Below are 17938 nucleotides of genomic sequence, written 5' to 3'. Positions count from 1 at the left end.
CTGTATTTGACACAACACAGGCTAGATAATACTGAACAATAGCTTTAATATTCATTGTGGTAAGAAGTTGTTTTAGTCTGGGACAAACCTGTGTGTTTCAAAGCCATTGTTTAAAGCCAAAAGGCCCAGTTCAGGAGGTCCTGAGATTCTTGATCACAATGCTGTTGTGGGAGGAGTGGTTAGCAGCCTCAGTCCTAATAAAGTCTTATCTTCTTCCTTGTTATCAGCACCAGCTGAAATCACTGTCATAAAGGACAGTGATTTGTCTGTTTGGATCAGGCTGGCAAAGGATTTGAGACAAATGGAAATTGCAAGGAAGTATTTAATCTCTAAAGAACTTGTGCAGTTGTGGACCTACACAGAAGCAGTTTTATAAGAGGCCACATAAACCAGGACTTTTGCATTCTGGAATGAATATTGCCTCTCCTAAGCATAAAGAAGGCATGGCTAAAGAGGGAGCATAGCCAGCTCCAGCAGTGACTTACTTCTTCATTCCTTTCAGCCAGACAAACCTGACTTTCCTGCATTCTCCACTGTGCTGGCAGCTGACTCAGATTACAAACCTCAAGCGTTCTTGACACACGCTCACCCTTCTTAGTCAAACCTAACTGGATCGATGGAACATCAATATGAAGAACTGGACCCTAGGACACCAGGAAACAGATGTTAGAATGAGCACTTCTGCCAAAACTGCCTAATTAAGAGACATATATCATCTGAGATTAACTTTCAGTGTCCCAGAGGGCAGCAGAAAGCAAATGCATTGCGTGTAATGCAGAAAAATTCCTACTGTCATGGGAGCATCAACATTGCCTCAAGAGTTACTGGATAGCAAAACCAACTCCTATGTGTGACTGCTTTAGATCTGACATGCATTTAGGAGCAAGAAGCTCCATATGGACAGTGGCCAGGCCTCACTGCCAGTCATTTGATAACGCTGAACTATTCCTTACCTTAAAAGCAGCCTCGACATGCAGCACAACTGGCTCTGGGCAGTGTTCAATTGTGCACTGCAAGTTATGGCTGATGCACCCAGGTTTGCTTCCAGTAACTGTCAGTTCAAATTCACAGCATGAACTTGCATCTAGAAGAGAAAAAATCAGGGTCCTGTCTCACCCTTTTGCAAAGGAACCAAGTGCTGGAAGCCTGATGTGGGATGGGGATTAGGCCTTGGTTTGCAGCTTGCGTTATAGTGCTCTGTGATTTTTCTTTTCCACTCATAGCAGCTTAAATATTTCTGCCATTAATTGATGCTTCCAAGAAGAAACTTTACCTATGATGCCAGTATGGGGTTCCACTTCCATGATTTCACAGGACAGGATTTTCTCCCATGTGTACTTGATCAATGATTTGCTGTTATTCCACATCTAAAATGATTAAAGTCAGTGAGACAGTTAATGCACCCTAAGCTCTCACAGCCACAAGCAAATTTGCTGAGAGTGCTGATGCACTGCAAACCAGACACTGCAAGCTTTACACTTTGCAAACTCTTTCTATGAAGAACTTCTTCCTCACCTCCATCCTAAACTTCCCCTGGCACAGCTTGAGACTGTGTCCTCTTGTTCTGGTGCTGGTTGCCTGGGAGAAGAGACCAACCCTCACCTGACTACAACCTCCCCTCACGTAGCTGTAGACAGCAATAAGGTCTCCCCTGAGCCTCCTCTTCTCCAGGCTAAGCAACCCCAGCTCCCTCAGCCTCTCCTCACAGGGCTGTGCTCCAAACCCCTCCCCAGCTTTGTTGCCCTTCTCTGGACACGTTCCAGCAAGTCAACCTCTTTCCTAAACTGAGGGGCCCAGAACTGGACACAGGACTCAAGGGGTAACCAGTGCTGAGTACTGGAAATAAAGCCCTCTAGGGAGTGGTGGAGCAATTCTTCCCACCTATTTTAGCCTGTAAAGTCAGACTAATCAGCTCCTGGGTGCTGCCAATGAGGTCTTTGAGGTCTGCAAGGAAAGCTTAGTGCAGATAGCTCAGATGTGGACATATTTGCTGAACACTTAGTCAGATGACATAAGCATTGTATTTAACACGGGTGAAGGTGCTTTCTGGAACCTGAAGAAAATCCATTAACCATTCCTTCCAAGAGCATTATCACACTTGAAGCCTTTTAAGCTTTCACCCTGTTTTCCAAATTTCTAACAGACCTTCTGAACTTAAAACCTCAAATCTTCCTTTTTGAGAGCAGCCTGACTTCGCTAAAGGATCTGGTTGTGATGGAGATACAAGCTCCTGAAATCTCTGGCCTGCTCTCTGCATCTGTTCAGATGTTATTTCTTAATTAGAGTGAATACCATTGTTCTCTGAAGCACAATTATGTCTAAGCACAGTTCAAATTCTTATCTTCTGAGACTTCAAAAAACCAACAATTGGAAACTGTGAGGAATGTTGTTGTGTTATCAGTAAGTGACTTAATTACTTATACCACAGATGTAGCTGTGCTGGATTACTGGAAAGTATGAAATGGCTGTCTTCAGTTGAAAAAGAACTTCTAGGGAGACAGAGGATAAAACTAAAACACTGATTAGCAGTATCTTTAAGAAGAAATGGAAAGACCATTAACTGGGAAATGTTTTCCTGTCTGGTCTTGCTAATTGGCACTTTTTTTTCTCATGATTAAAAGGATCCTTAAGTCTAGTGTAGAGGGCACTGAGTGGACAATTGCAGCAGCAGTCTGTCCCATAATGGTCAAAAAGAAATGACCAGAAGATGCAGCAGAAAATAAGGTCTAGTAAGCTGCAGCATATGGGACCTCTGCAGCTGTTCTTTTCTTGCTGTAGTCCTTTTAATGAACAGTGCCTCTGTTATGAAGCAATTTCAGTATCACTAAGGTTGGAAGAGACCTCAAAGATCATTGAGTCCAACATGTCACCGCAGACCTCATGACTAGAGTAGGGAGGACACTACTGCCCACTGCAGGCTTGAACTCACGACCTTACCATTAAGGGTCTATATGCACTACCAACTGAGCCACAATTTAATCCTCCATGGGCTATTCCTCCCAACTGAAAAACTTCTATGCTACAGGAGTGACAGAGTGATAAACTACAGGTTAGTGACCCAGAAAAAAATGTTTAGAAGAGTGAAAGTCTGTGGTATCACACTTGAGATGAGGAAACAACAAAGACTGCTGCCTGGAGCGTGGGGCTAAGGAGGCTTGCTGGGAATTTCAGCTTAGACTGTCCTGGAGCCAGGGCCTCCTTTAAAAATATCTAACATAGATTGTCTGGCATCTTCAGGTTGCCTGATGTCTTCTGCAACACCTATGACATCTAGTGACACAAAGCACATGAAGTCAAAAGCAAACTAACCTTAAATCTTTTCCTGACAGTTACACCAATAAAGTTTTCTCCAGGGATGATAATGACATATGGCTCCAGAAGAAGTTGAAATGGTTCTGTTGATCCCTTAACTTCTATCTCCAGTGCTATTACATCCTTTGTTTTGCATTCTGGGATGTTTTGAAGCATCCTCTCTGTAACTGAGCTTTGGGAGGAAATGCCATTAAGCATCTTAAACTGCTGTTTAAACTGGATCCCTTCTTTTAACTGCCCAACCACAAGTTCCTCCAGTACAGACTGTCTGCATGCAGTCAGCTCAGGCTGGGCACCATTAAGGACTGGAAAAATTACAGTAGTTCATTAATGTGCTCCAGTGGTCCCAGTCTGCTCATGAACAAGTATGTAAGTCTCAGACTGCTGTGACAAGCAGCAGTAAGAGGGAAACCTGCTGGAAATCCCAGCAGAAAGCCTGGCAAATGAACAGACAAAATGACTGTGTTATCTTTTTCCAAGAGCCCTAGGTAGGGCTAAGGCATCTGCTCAGATCACAGAGATCCTCTTCATACAACAATTAGTTGTGCAGATAAAATCCTTTATAATTGTTAATCCACCAACACCAGAAAGAGGAAGAAACTCAGTAACTTAAATGTGATAGCATAGCTAAAAATCTGCCTACACATCTCACCAGGAATTTCTCAGCTTACCAAGGTGCTTCTGGGACATCCCTCAGTGCCATCTGAATCACACTGTGATAACTCTTCAGCTACACAGTGAAGAAGGAAAGGATTTTAATGTCAAGTAATCAATCATGTTGGGGGTAAACCAAAAGACAATTAAGTAGTTTACATGTAAGGGATGAACAATCAGCATCTGAGTGCTGAGCTCTGATAAACAATAATCAAACTCTAGAGTTGCTAAAAGAAAACATGTCTGATGGCAAACTATTAAGCCAGATTCTGATCTCATGGAGTGTGAGTCCAAGAAAAATACTCATTTTTGACATGCCTGTTATTATTTCCCTAGTATATTGCATACTACACACAAGCATCTGCAAAGGCTCCCCAAATGAAGCTCAGTACTGCTTTACTAACATAAAGTTTTTCCTAAGCACTCCAGGGTATTTACCTTAATTGACCATCAATTTGATTTGGAGTAAGGAAACCTTGGGTTCCCAACATGAGAAAAGGAGATGCTTTCCACATTCTAATAAGAGGCAGGGGAGGAGGGCAGGAAACACAGAATCAGGTCTTAAATCTGAAGGGCTTTGAAAAAGATTAGTCTGTTTGTAGAGATATATTAATATTCATTCATTTCTCTCTTAACCAATTACAATATTCTTTAAACCCACTTTAGTTTCTCTTCCATACTTATTTGAGGCATTCCTTTGCCTGTCTGTCAGTCATCACAGCATAGAATTTTCCCATCCTTAGGCTTACTTTGGTTTGAAATTCTTTAACTGCAGTGAGCTCATGCTCCTTATTTACAGGTTCAGAGAGCAGAAACTGAGGCAACAGTCGCTGGTACAGCTGCATTCAAACATCATTGAACTCCTCTTTATGCCTCACAGCTGTGTACCCTCATTTCTCTGCCAAAGGCTACTAACTATCCACTTGATTTTCCACACAGCTCTTCACAGGACCCATTTCAGCCCCAAAAAGCTACAGATGGAAAAAGTCTAAACGATCAGTTTGCTCAGCAAACCTTTTTAGGCTGCAGCAGGTACAGGGCACATCTCTAGAGCAGCTCACGCAGCAGAAGGCCAGGAGATTGTGGAGCAGCTGATATTGTGGGGAGGGTGGCAGCTTCACCAGTCAGTACAGCTGCAGCTATGGGGATGTGCCCATAGTTTCAGCACAAAATTTATTGTGCCCAGTCAGTACCAAAAATGACATAAGATCAGAAACTGTCTCACATTTTGCAGTCAAAACAGCTTTTCTTTAAGGAGCTTTCTGCATTCTGAGGGCTGTTTATCAGAGCATAGTACCAGCTGATTACATTTAATTCAGAAAGCAGCACAGCAAGGATTTTATGGCTTGCATACAAATACACAGCTGGAGTTTGTAGATAGGAAGGCATCACAAGACATACCTCCTGTGGAGTGTAAGTGAGAGTAAATTCATTATCCACATGTGGAAGCAAAACTCCCTGCTCAGGATTTAGGGAGAAGGCTGATTCTGTGTCTGGGTGGTGCTTGAGCTTCATGAAGTCTGCAGTTTCTTCTGATATTAATGGTTTCAGATTAGGCTTCCTTTTCTGCCAGGAGAAAGGAAGTTCTATGTGGCTGCAAAGAGACCAAGGGGAAACCAAAACAAAACAAAAGAAAAGCTATGATTAAAAACCATGAGATATGTTTAAGCTAAATATCAGGGAGAAAAATTTCAGTTCCCTTTTCCATGTAGGGAACTCATTTCTTTAAACATTACAGGGGTTAGGCTTGCCAGCCTTTGTGAGCTACAGAGCTGAAGAGGCAGTGTAAAGTCAGGGTGTATCAACTGCACAAAGAAGATGCTAATGTGGAAGTAAATCCTATAAATGTGTAAGATATCCTAACACTTTCTCCTGTTATTTAACTTGTCAGCTAATACAACTGTTAGAAAACTCTACAATGCTTCTTTTAAGAGTCTGAGTTCACCAGGCCCACTCCTGCTGCTATCAGTGTGTTTGCATTGGATCACTGCTGATGGTCTACATAATGTTCTGAATTTAATCCAAGTGCAAGATGTGGTTTTGAACATGTCAACAAACACAGTGGCTCCAGCCAAGATTATAGCAATGGCTCTGCAGTAGTCTCTGTCATCCAGAAAAGATTGCTTAACTAGGCTGCTCCAGCTGAAGTGCATCCCATGGAATATCTTCATGAGTTTTGAAACCTGGCTTGTGCTGACCTCAAAACCTTTGCCTTACTAAGGGGAGGAAGGACACCGTTTATCAGCTGCAAGAAGGTCTCTTCAGCTTGAGAAGCAAATTTGCAGATGACACAAAGTTAGGGGCAGATGTTAGTCAGTTAGAGGGTAGAAAGGCTCTGCAGAGGGACCTCGACCAACTGGACAGATGGGCAGAGTCCAATGGGATGGCATTCAACAAGTCCAAGTGCCGAGTGCTGCACTTTGGCTACGGCAATCCCATGCAGAGCTATAGGCTGGGGTCAGAGTGGCTGGAGAGCTCCCAAACAGAGAGGGACCTGGGGGTGCTGATCAACAGCCACCTGAATATGAGCCAGCAGTGTGCCCAGGTGGCCAAGAGGGCCAAGGGCATCCTGGCCTGCATTAGGAATAGTGTGGCCACCAGGAGCAGGGAGGTCATAGTGCCCCTGTACTCTGCTTTGGTTAGGCCACACCTTGAGTCCTGTGTCCAGTTCTGGGCCCCTCAGTTTAAGAAGGACATCGAAACACTTGAATGTGTCCAGAGAAGGGCAACAAGGCTGGGGAGAGGCCTTGAACACAAGCCCAATGAGGAGAGGCTGAGGGAGCTGGGGTTGTTTAGCCTGGAGAAGAGGAGGCTCAGGGGTGACCTCATTGCCCTCTACAACTACCTGAAGGGTGGTTGTAACCAGGAAGGGGTTGGCCTCTTCTCCCAGGCAACCAGCACCAGAACAAGGGGACACAGTCTCAAGTTGTGCCAGGGGAGGTTTACACTCGAGGTGAGGAGGAAGTTCTTCACCGAGCGAGTCATTCGTCATTGGAATGTGCTGCCCAGGGAGGTGGTGGAGTCATCGACCCTGGAGGCGTTCAAGGGGAGATTGGACGTGGCACTTGGTGCCATGGTCTAGTCATGGGGTCTGTGTTGATAGGTTGGACTTGATGATCCTCGAGGTCCTTTCCAACCTAAGTGATACTGTGATACTGTGTGATACTGTGGTATGGTATCCCCTATGAGACCCTTACCAACATGTTCAGACTGCAGAGCATTACCCTACTAATAGTAGCTACATACGCAGAGTTTCTTATAAGCAATTTCTTCTCCCTGGTGCTGTGTGGGTTTTGGGGCTCAAACCGTATGAGATGCTGCGCTGTTACATCAGTCACTTCACCAGCTTCAGGTTTGCTTTCTCCACCCGTGACAGACAAAAGCTCCAGAGCTATCAGCTCTCCAACCCCTTGAAGACAGAAGCAGGGATTAGTGTTTAGCACCTGGCTATTGTCCGTGCTGCTCATGGCCAGCAAACGCCAGCAGCGGCTGTTAGTGATTATATCTGGTGTTTCCTCAAGAGTCAGCACTCCAAGGTGCTAATTGCACAATGGTTTCCTGATGGCTTTTTTATGTTTATTAACATATTTCAACAGAGGTCTTCTCTTCATGAATTTAAGAGATTTGGATTTCAGGGCTGCAGCCTCAGCTCACATCAGCATAGCTTCACTCAAGTGAGCAGAGTGTTTGCAGCGGCTGGTAATGTGGCTCCCAGATGCTCTGAGCAGTATATAGAAGTAAAAACTAGCAGCAAATGCACTGCTAAAAATGTCCAAAGGAAATACCTGTGACAAAGTGATTGAATAGACTATGAGTCAGGCCTAATGTTGTAGCACGACTACATTGCAGGACAAGCACTAACATCCACAGGAATTTTAAGTGGTCTCATTAGCTAATCCAAAGACTGCCTCTCTTTCCTGAATGCCCTGATCCGAGGATGTGCCCCAAACTTGCCCCAGATCCATTTCTTCCCTGTTCAAGCTGATGTTTTATAGCTTGTCATGCTGTCTTGTGGGTACAAAAGTCTAAGGAACTGCAGCTAACAACAGGGTTTGTTTTCTGCCACTTGTTGACATGCTACATTTGGATTTCTGGCTACAGTGAGTTAAGAGCTCAGTACTTCCTGGATCCCATGTACATCCCATGATGTATTTCATGCACTGGGATGGAGGAGTAATAGTAATAAAAATGCTTAGCATTTAAAATCATCAGGGGACAAAGTATTTGCTTAATCCAAGGGCATAAAATATTTCTGTCCCTTCAACCACCATTCAGACTAGCTGAATAGATGATAGGATCACATCTCTAAAAGGTGTTAGAAACAAACCTGTGACTGTAACATCATTGACTTGGCAGCTGTCACAAAACAGGGTGTATGTTTGCTGTGAGACTTCTGGAAAAGAAGGGAAAAACACTACCTGAAAGAGAAGAGTGAAACAGCAATGTCCATAACTGATTCCTTTCCAGGAAGTAATAAACTTCCATTTGTAAATGTTCTCTAAAGGACATTTAATTAGCAATTAGATCTTACATTTGCAAGAAACAGACAGTGTCACATCCCCATAGTAGAGGCCAGGAAGAAATAGGTGTTTTCTGGGTCACTGAACTTACACCTGCGTGTCTGGATGGTCACTAGAGGCTGGCTTTGTAGTCACTGGAGGTGTGAACAGCCTGCTGGGTTAGCTGTGTATGAATGGTTCTCTCAGAGCCTGACTGGTCTCTGAGTGGCTAAGCAAGACTTTGGGAATGGAATGGAATGGAATGGAATGGAATGGAATGGAATGGAATGGAATGGAATGGAATGGACCAGACCAGGTTGGAAGAGACCTTTGAGATCATTGCACCCAATCCATCATCCAACACCATCTAATCAAGTAAACCATGGCACCAAGCACCCCATCCAGTCTCCTCCTAAACACTTCCAGTAATGGTGACTCCACCACCTCCCTGGGCAGCACATTCCCATGGCCAATCTCTCTCTCTATGAAGAACTTCTTCCTAACCTCCAGCCTAAACCTCCCCTGGCACAGCTTGAGACTGTGTCCTCTTGTTCTGTTGCTGGTTCCCTGGGAGAAGAGAACAGCCCCCGCCTGTCTACAACCTCCCTTCAGGTAGCTGTAGATAGCAATAAGGTCTGCCCTGAGCCTCCTCTTCTCCAGGCTAAGCAACCCCAGCTCCCTCAGCCTCTCCTCATAGGGCTTGTGCTCCAAACCCCTCCCCAACTTTGTTGCCCTTCTCTGGACACGTTCCAGCAAGTCAACATCTTTCCTAAACTGAGGAACCCAGAACTGGACACAGTGTTCAAGGTGTGGTATTTGGTAAAGCATAAATACCTTCTATAGCAGCTGGTACTAACCTCTACTGTTGTAGTCTGCCCTGGAGTGAGCTCAAAAGCACCAGGATGGATCCCAAAAGGATCTTGTATCACAAAATCAACAGTGGCAGCAGGCTAACATGTTAAAACAAAACAAACAACAAATTAAATTGATCAAGTTGTTGTTTCTTAAACGCAGGGTTACCTTGAACAGGCAAAACATCACTGTTTTACCTCTTACTGTAACTTTTGTCACACATCTCAAAAGTAGGTAGCTTATGAATACAGCTTAATTAGGAAAAAAATGCTTGATGCTTTATAACCACTTTGGTGAAAGGAGGAGAGAAGGTACTGTTCCCAAAGACAAATGATAGTGTCACGAGCCATGAGCCCTAATATTCATGTTTACAGAAGAACAGCTATGCCTGAGCATAGGAGCTTTGTCTGACCCACTCTGAGCTGGAACTGTAAAGTGGTTCAGAAGGGTCAGCCTGGTACAGCAGCTTGTTCTCCAGCACATAAAGTGCCAGTCAGCCAGTCACATCTTATCTTTGTCCATTTCACTCAGACCCTGCTTTGTGATGGAAAGCTAAAGACAGAGCAGTGGATTGCAGCAAGGTGCAGCAAGCTCAGTAAGTGGTATCTTTGGTGGGGAGTGGGAGGAAATTAGCTCAAGCAGTGCTTGAACTGATTGCATTTCTATTTGCTTTAAGAAGCAGGTCAAAGCTCAAGTCAGTTGTCCTTGCCCTGATCTATACTTGAGTTTACCTCACCATTGAGCAGGACAGCTCCTTCCAGAGGCAAGCCAGAGCACAAGCAGAAGGTTCAGACATCCAGGGTGACTGGTTTTGGGGATAAATATGAATCCCTAAGAGAATGGCACAACGCAAATGCCCACAGCAAAGCCTTATGACATCTGTGCTAACATACCCTGTCAGGACACTCATACCATACCCTGTCCAGTATTTCCATTCTAATCACTCACCCTGGAGTTAGGAGGTGCACAGGCATTCTTTGGCATTATAGAGAACATCCCAGGTCTTATTCCTTCATTTCTGCACGAAAGCTTCGTTGATTTTATTCCTCCAACAAGGCAGGAACCACAGTCTATAATGTCAGGCACTGCAATGAGTACCATAGAACATGAGACTACAGAGGCAGAGCAGGCCAGCAGCTGGCAAAGCCACCTTCTCCTTAAATAACTCTTTACAGACAACAATACTGCACAGGAATACTCTCAGGGCTGCAGTCCTAAAACCCCTCCAGTGCTTTCCATTTGAAAGGTGAAGAGTGTGAGGTACATATTTCTACATTCATCTTACATTTCAATGGTGCTTCCTCCTTAAAGACTCTATTGAACAACAACAAAAAGTAATAACAAAAAGCTCACTGTAAGAGGAAAAGTGAAGTTACAGAACAATCAAAGCAAGTTTCTGCAAAAGCTATCCTGGCTGTTACAGCTGAGGCTATATAGAGAGAGAGGGTTGGAGCTCCTCCTGCTATGAAGACAGACTGAGGGAGTTGGGGTTGTTCAGTCTGGAGAAGAGAAGGCTCCAAAGAGACCAAATTGTGGCCTTCCAGTATCTTAAGGGGGCTACAAGAAAGCTGAGGAGGGACTTTTTAGTGTGTCAGGAAGTAATAGAACTAGGTGGAATGGAACAAAACTAGAAGTGAGTAGATTCAGGTTGGATGTTAGGAAGAAGTTCTTCCCCATGAGGGTGGTGAGACACTGGCACAGGTTGCCCAGGGAGGTGGTGGAAGCCTCATCCCTGGAGGTTTTTACAGCCAGGCTGGATGTGGCTGTAAGCAACCTGCTGTAGTGTGAGGTGTCCCTGCCCATGGCAGCGGGTTGGAACTGAATGATCCTTGAGGTCCCTTCCAACCCTAATAATTCTATGATTCCATATCAGAGACTCCTATATGTCATGACCTATGGAGATGACCATCCTGCATATATGTCTTATCCATATATAAATACTGCATATTTCAATGAATATTCATTAATAGCATAAGTGTTCAACTAAATCTGGAGGTGTTCAAGAGGGGATTGGATGTGGCACTTGGAACCATGGTTTAGTCATCATGAGGTGTTGGGTGACAGGTTGGACTTGATGATCTCTGAGGTCTTTTCCAACCTTATTGATTCTATGATTAAATCATAATTCCTTAGTATTTTGGATTAGCATTACAGTTAGGAATTCAGGAACTGACAAGGCACAAACCTCAACCAGTGGTTCCTGCTCACTTCCCTAATACTGTGAAAAAAAAAAACCAACACACCCCAAATTAATAAAAGCTTGATGTGGCAAGAACATAAAATGGAGGGAAAATTGGATAGGATTAAATTTGATGGCTAACAAATACATTATGAGTGAAAAGAAGAGAGATATAAATATGCAGAGACTGGACTGCCAAGCTGGTCCATATTTGTTTTGTGACATAAAATTGGAGACAGGAAGGTTGTGAGCTCAAGCCTGCAGTGGGCAGTAATGTCCTCCCTACTCTAGTCATGAGGTCTGTGGTGACAGGTTGGACTCGATGATCTTTGAGGTCTCTTCCAACCTTAGTGATACTGAATACTGAAAAAAAAACTACCCCAAGTCCATTTAACTCCAGAGAAACTTCAGCACTGGACTTTACTGACATGTCAATACTGGAGGTGGTCTCCTAGCTTGGATAGGGATCAGAAGAGGTTTTGACGCTGGAGTCTCCACTGATATATGATCGTCATAATCTCCTACGTTTTCAGGAAGAAACTGGACTGTGTACTGGCATTTCATCCCAGGAGCAATCATTCTTTCCTTTCCTGGAAATTTTCCTTGGGAAAAACAAAAAAAAAAGAGAATGCAGGGAATTAAAAATCTAAAGGCTCCCAAAGCTGGCACAGGTATCTGTGATCACATCCGCCCCCAGAAAGGTGCCTGCAAACTCCCCCCCGTGTATTGCCTAAGTCAAGCTGATAAAAACAGATGAGCACAAAGGGCCTGCCAGTGTCATCTGTGTATGTGCACATCTTCCATGGAACTCAGAGATTTTCACCTGGAATGTGCCTCTCAGCGAGAGAAAACAGAGTGAGGGGGACCCTTGAGACATCTTCCTCCACCACAACACAGCAAGGCTTGCATAGGCGTTTCTAACTTCTCCTATCTAAATACTCCTCCAGTATTGTGACTGAGATGCCACACTCTCCTTAGGCAACCTGTCCCAGTGCCTGGCTATCTTACTGCAAGAAACATGTTTAGCCTGGAGAAGAGGAGGCTCAGGGGTGACCTCATTGCCCTCTACAACTACCTGAAAGGTGGTTGTAGCCAGGTGGGGGTTGGTCTCTTCTCCCAGGCAACCAGCACCAGAACAAGAGGACACAGTCTCAAGCTGCGCCAGGGGAGGTTTAGACTCGAGGTGAGGAGAAAGTTCTTCACCAAGCGAGTCATTCATCATTGCAATGTGCTGCCCAAGGAGGTGGTGGAGTCACCGTCCCTGGAGGTGTTCAAGAGGAGATTGGATGTGGCACTTGGTGCCATGGTCTAGTCATGAGGTGTTGGGTGACAGGTTGGACTCAATGATCCTCGAGGTCTCTTCCAAGCTTAGTTATACTGTGATACTCTGTGTGATGTTGTTCTTAATTTTCCTCTAACCTAATATTCCTTGCTGCAGCTGAAGTACGTTGCTCCTTGTCCTCCCCATCTGATGATTTTAGTGGAAACTACGTGTGCTCCTAGAGGAATTTTGGATAAAACTCAGTCTGGGTATTCCATAGATACATTTTAATCTAACTCCAAACACTTTACTATTAATCTTCTTAAATTCCTCATCAGATCACTTGAATTTGCTTATGAGTTGCACACCTCCCTGGACAGCCCATTCCAGGGCTTCACCACTCTCACAGTGAAGAACTTCCTCCTCACATCCAGTCTGAATCTCCCCACCTCCAGCTTCATTCCATTCCCCCTAGTCCTATCACTACCTGAGATCCTGAGAAGTCCTTCCCCAGCCTTCTTGTAGCCCCCTTCAGATACTGGAAGGCCACAATAAGGTCACCTTGGAACCTTCTTTTCTCCAGACTGAACAGCCCCAACTCCTTCAATCTGTCCTCATAGGAGAGGTGCTCCAGCCCTCTGCTCATCCTCGTGGCCCTTCTTTGCACACCTTCCAGCATGTCCATATCCCTCTTGTAATAGGGGCTCCAGAACTGGATGCAGTACTCCCTGAAGGTGTTTAAAACCAGGCTGGATGAGGCTCTGGCCAGCCTGATCTAGTGTGGGGTGTCCCATGGCAGGGGGCTTGGAGGTAGATGATCCTTGTGGTCCCTTCCAACCCTGATACTATGATTCTATGAATAGTCCCAGAGATAGAAGTCATCCTTCAGTTTCTAAAGAACTGAGCACTATGGTTAGCAGAACCAAACAGAATGTCTCTGAAAACTCTTTTCAAGCTGATAAATTCGATCTCTTAGGTTTTAACATCTTAAAGCCAGTAAAAAGAACTCTTACCTGGCCTAATGCTGAATGCTGAAGTAGAAGGAGGGATGACTCTTACTTGACGACACGTTGAAGTGACGTTCAGCAGCTCTATAGTCATCTGCATTTGAGACAAAGGAAACAAAGTGTTCCATTGCACTGATCATCATTCACTATTAATGTTTGCAATTCCCTAGTGCCCTGCTGGTAGGAACTAATTGCAATTGTTTATTCAGTAAAGGCTGAACTAGATACTACCAAAGTGGAGACTCAAAAGGGTCTCTCTCAGTTTTTCACTGAGAGAGTGACACACTGAGTGTGTCAGTGGCATGTGTGAAAGAGTAAGGAAGGTAAAGGGTCAGTAATTCAATATAAAGAAGAAACTTAGCCTTTTGTTAGGCTGCAGAAAGCCAATAGATTGGGTGAAGTCTGTAGATCACAGCAGGACGTAACGCTTCTCCGTGGTAAGAATGAACTCCCTACAACGAAGCTCTCACCTCATAAGCTAGGCCAACTTCATAATCAGGAAACAAAACAGTAGGTGGGTTGGCAAGAAACACAGGAACAAAGGAGGTATCACTGAAAGATTAAAAATAAACAAATAAATGAAGGAGACAGTCTCAGTCTCTTGCTGCCTAGCTGCTTGGATACTGATAAAACGAGAAACTGCAGAATGCATCCTCTGGCAAGCCCAAAATGTCATGCAGACATACTTTGTTTTCTAGGAGGCTGTACAGACATTCAGCTCAAAATACCTAGGTGTAGACCCACAGTTTCATAGTTTCATAGTTTCATTCAGGGTTGGAAGGGACCACAAGGATCATCTAGTTCCAACCCCCACAGTGGAGCTCTCTGTGTGCCCCAGCTCAGAATCAAGAAACTGTATATACTGCATACCCTTCATTATCTTCTGGTATTCCTCTGGCTATGGCATCTTCCACCTGTCCTTGAGAAAGGACAAGAGATTTGCCTCCGTGAGGAGCATTTGGTGGGAAAAAGCGAGGGTTCTTCAAGTAATTCTGCCTTCTGTCAAGGTTGGCAAGATAAGCAGGCTCACTTTCTTCCACTGCTTTGCACTGTCTGTCTTTCCAGGCTGGCTTCCCCGAGGTACTTGGTTTCTTGGGAGAAACAGCCAGACCACGGTACGAAATTAAACACAACATGGTAAAGGGTGATGAGGAAAGCATCTCTACATGCCTAATTAAAGCCACACAGCACTCCAAATTCAGACAAGGCATCCTGTTTTCCTCTTTTCTTAGCAGCAAATCAACAATGCATTGATATCACAGAATCACCAAGGTTGGAAGAAACCTCAAAGATCATCAAATCCAACCTGTCACCCAACACCTCATGACTAAACCATGGCACCAAGTGCCACGTCCAGTCCCCTCTTGGAACACCTCCAGGGATGATGACTCCACCACCTCCCTGGGCAGCATATTCCAATGGCTAAAAACTCTCTCTGGGAAGAACTTTCTCCTCACCTCCAGCCTAAACTTCCCCTGGCTCAGCCTGAGACGGATATTCACCCTTTGTTACAGGAACAATAGGTTGGACATGATGATCTTGAAGGTCTCTTCCAACCTGGTTTGTTCTGTTCTGTTCTATTCTATTCTATTCCATTCCATTCCATTCCATTCCATTCCATCCCATCCCATCCCATCCCATCCCATTCCATCACGTAGTTCTGACAGACTGAAGCTAACACATCTGTAAAACATACCTTTGTGACCTTTTTAGTGTGGTGGCTAGAGCATGCAGTTGAAGGCAGAGTTAATGTGCCACAAGGCACATTTGGGGGCAGCCCATCAGTTTTTTTCTGCAGGTCTGCAGGCATCAGGTCCCGTGAGAGTGAAGAAACCTGCTGCCTAACATTAAATACCCCCCTGAGATAGCCAGGCACTGATTTTCCTGCAATTCAAAGAAAAACCATGCATTATAAGCATCTGATCTAAGCACAGGTGGATGAATTTATCTGAGCCATGCTGATGTTTAAAAAAAATACACATTAATTCTTCTAGAATGAAATTGATATTTGTTATTTATTTTCATAAAAGCAATAGAAATGTGTCAGTTAGAAAAGACATCTAAGATCATCCAGTCCAACTGCCAACCTTAGACTGCCATGGCCATTACACCATGTCCCAAAGTGCCAGGTCCACATGTGTCTTGAACTCCTTCAGGAACACTGACTCCACCAAAAAAAAGAGTGAAGATGTCTTGACACTGCCCAAAAGATTTTTCTTAGAATCATAGAATTCTGAGGGTTGGAAGGGACCTCAAGGATCAGCAAGTTCCAACCCCTCCTCCATGGGCAGGGACACCTCACACTACATCAGGTTACTCAGAGCCACATCCAGCCTGGCCTTAAAAACCTCCAGGGACGAGGCTTCCACCACCTCCCTGGGCAACCTGTTCCAGTGTCTCACCACCCTCAAGGGGAAGAACTTCTTCCTAACATTCAATATGAATCTACCCATTTCTAGTTTTGTTCCATTCCTATTGTTCCAGTCCTATCACTCCCTGACAGCCTAAAGAGTCCCTCCCCAGCTTTCTTCAGGTACTGGAAAGCCACAAGAAGGTCTCCTTGGAGCCTTCTCTTCTCCAGACTTAATAGCCCCAACTCCCTCAGTCTGTCGCCATAGTAGAGCAGCTCCAGCCCTCTGCTCATCCTCGTGGCCCTTCTCTGGACACCTTCCAGAACCTCCAGATCCTTCCTGTAATAGAGGCTCCAGAACTGGACACAGTGCTCCAGGTGGGGTCTCAGCAGAGTGGAGTAGAGGGGAAGAATCCCCTCCCTCAACCTGCTGGCTATGCTTCTCTTGACGCTGCCTAGGATGTGATTGGCTTTCTGGGCTGCAAGTGCACACTGCTGGCTCACGTTGAGCTTCTCATCCACCAGCACTCCCAAGCCCTTTTCTTCAGGACTGCTCTCAAGCCAGTCTCTGCCTAGCCTACATTGGTACCTGGGATTGCCCTGACCCAGCTGCAGGACCTTGCACTTGGTCTTGTTGAACCTCATGAGGCTGTCATGGGCTCACCTCTCCAGCAGGGGATACGTGGATACTGATTTTTTTCTTGCAAATTAAACTGATAGATTTCTAGAACTGGAAAATTTTAAACCCCAAATAAAGAACATGGTTCTATTTCACTGAAAATATGTTTTATTTTGATGTAACCACTTCCATTCTCTGCTTACTGAAGAATCTTTGTGCTGATAAAATTGAACAGAGGAGCAGTCACAATTAATGCAGGTTTTGTGTCACGTGGAAGGAACTGTAAACAAATGTGTGACCAGCATTGAATTCCATATTTAACCTCACTTGACCTCCATCATTTTGAATGTCTCCATTTTATTTTGACAATGTTCCTTTAGTGGAATTTTATGCTTGCAAAGCTGCAGTCCCTTCTGCATGGGTAGAAAGCTCTAAACATATACTCAGGCCTGCTATGCTCTTCAGGGCTGCAATTCTTACAGAGTGTGGTAAAAAGCCTAAATTATCCTCAGCGTTAAGTTACCTTTTGGTGCTCTGGTAGTAGGTTTCTTATCGATGATGTAATCATCAGGGCAAATCAAATGATTCTTTCTAAGGAGTTCATTATCCACAATCCCCCTAAAATAGGATGGCACTGCAACAGGGAAAAAAAAACAACAACCAAATAAACAGAACAGTAAACCAAACAAACCAACCACACACACAAAACCCCACCCCAAAACCCAACCAACCCAACAACCAACCAAAACAACAACGAAGCAAAAATCAAGACCAGGCTGGATGAGGCTCTGGCCAGCCTGATCTAGTGTGGGGTGTCCCTGCCCATGGCAGGGGGGGTTGGAACTAGATGATCCTTGTGATCCCTTCCAACCCTGACTGATTCTATGATACTATGAAATAACCCCAACCCCTCTCCAAGCACAGCCCTTTAAGATACACTACCTTAAATCAATCCAAACTAATGTTGGTTTCATAACTCATCCTGTTAGATGTGATGGTTCTCTTTCAGGTAATGCTTTTGGATAGAGGAACAGTATGGGATTTTCGTGCCAATACTTGGACATGCATCTCATAGCATCATAGTATCATAGTATCAGTCAGGGTTGGAAGGGACCACAAGGATCAGCTAGTTCCAAATCCCTGCCATGGGCAGGGACACCCCACACTACATCAGCCTGGCCAGAGCCTCATCCAGCCTGGGCTTA

General features: G+C 44.6%; 1 protein-coding gene across 1 annotated transcript in view; it reads right to left on the bottom strand.

Annotated features, from left to right (window-relative positions):
* DLEC1 (DLEC1 cilia and flagella associated protein) overlaps window positions 1–17938 on the bottom strand; it is a 43471-nt gene that overhangs the window by 21365 nt on the left and 4168 nt on the right. Inside the window, exons 4-19 of the mRNA XM_068145922.1 lie at window positions 17257–17367; window positions 15461–15648; window positions 14635–14855; window positions 14235–14316; window positions 13771–13858; window positions 11925–12098; window positions 10266–10402; window positions 9323–9415; window positions 8294–8384; window positions 7213–7375; window positions 5368–5560; window positions 3984–4042; window positions 3310–3484; window positions 1274–1367; window positions 954–1084; window positions 486–644 (exon numbers count right to left, since the gene is read on the bottom strand). Of these exons, the coding sequence (XP_068002023.1) occupies window positions 486–644; window positions 954–1084; window positions 1274–1367; window positions 3310–3484; window positions 3984–4042; window positions 5368–5560; window positions 7213–7375; window positions 8294–8384; window positions 9323–9415; window positions 10266–10402; window positions 11925–12098; window positions 13771–13858; window positions 14235–14316; window positions 14635–14855; window positions 15461–15648; window positions 17257–17367 (2159 nt within the window). The remainder of the gene's footprint in view (window positions 1–485; window positions 645–953; window positions 1085–1273; window positions 1368–3309; window positions 3485–3983; window positions 4043–5367; window positions 5561–7212; window positions 7376–8293; window positions 8385–9322; window positions 9416–10265; window positions 10403–11924; window positions 12099–13770; window positions 13859–14234; window positions 14317–14634; window positions 14856–15460; window positions 15649–17256; window positions 17368–17938) is intronic.

This window comes from Melanerpes formicivorus, unplaced genomic scaffold (assembly GCF_026170545.1).
Source record: "Melanerpes formicivorus ecotype bairdi unplaced genomic scaffold, bMelFor1.0.p_v2 SCAF_13, whole genome shotgun sequence".
Lineage (NCBI taxonomy): Eukaryota > Metazoa > Chordata > Aves > Piciformes > Picidae > Melanerpes > Melanerpes formicivorus.
This window is presented reverse-complemented; position numbering and strand designations above follow the sequence as displayed.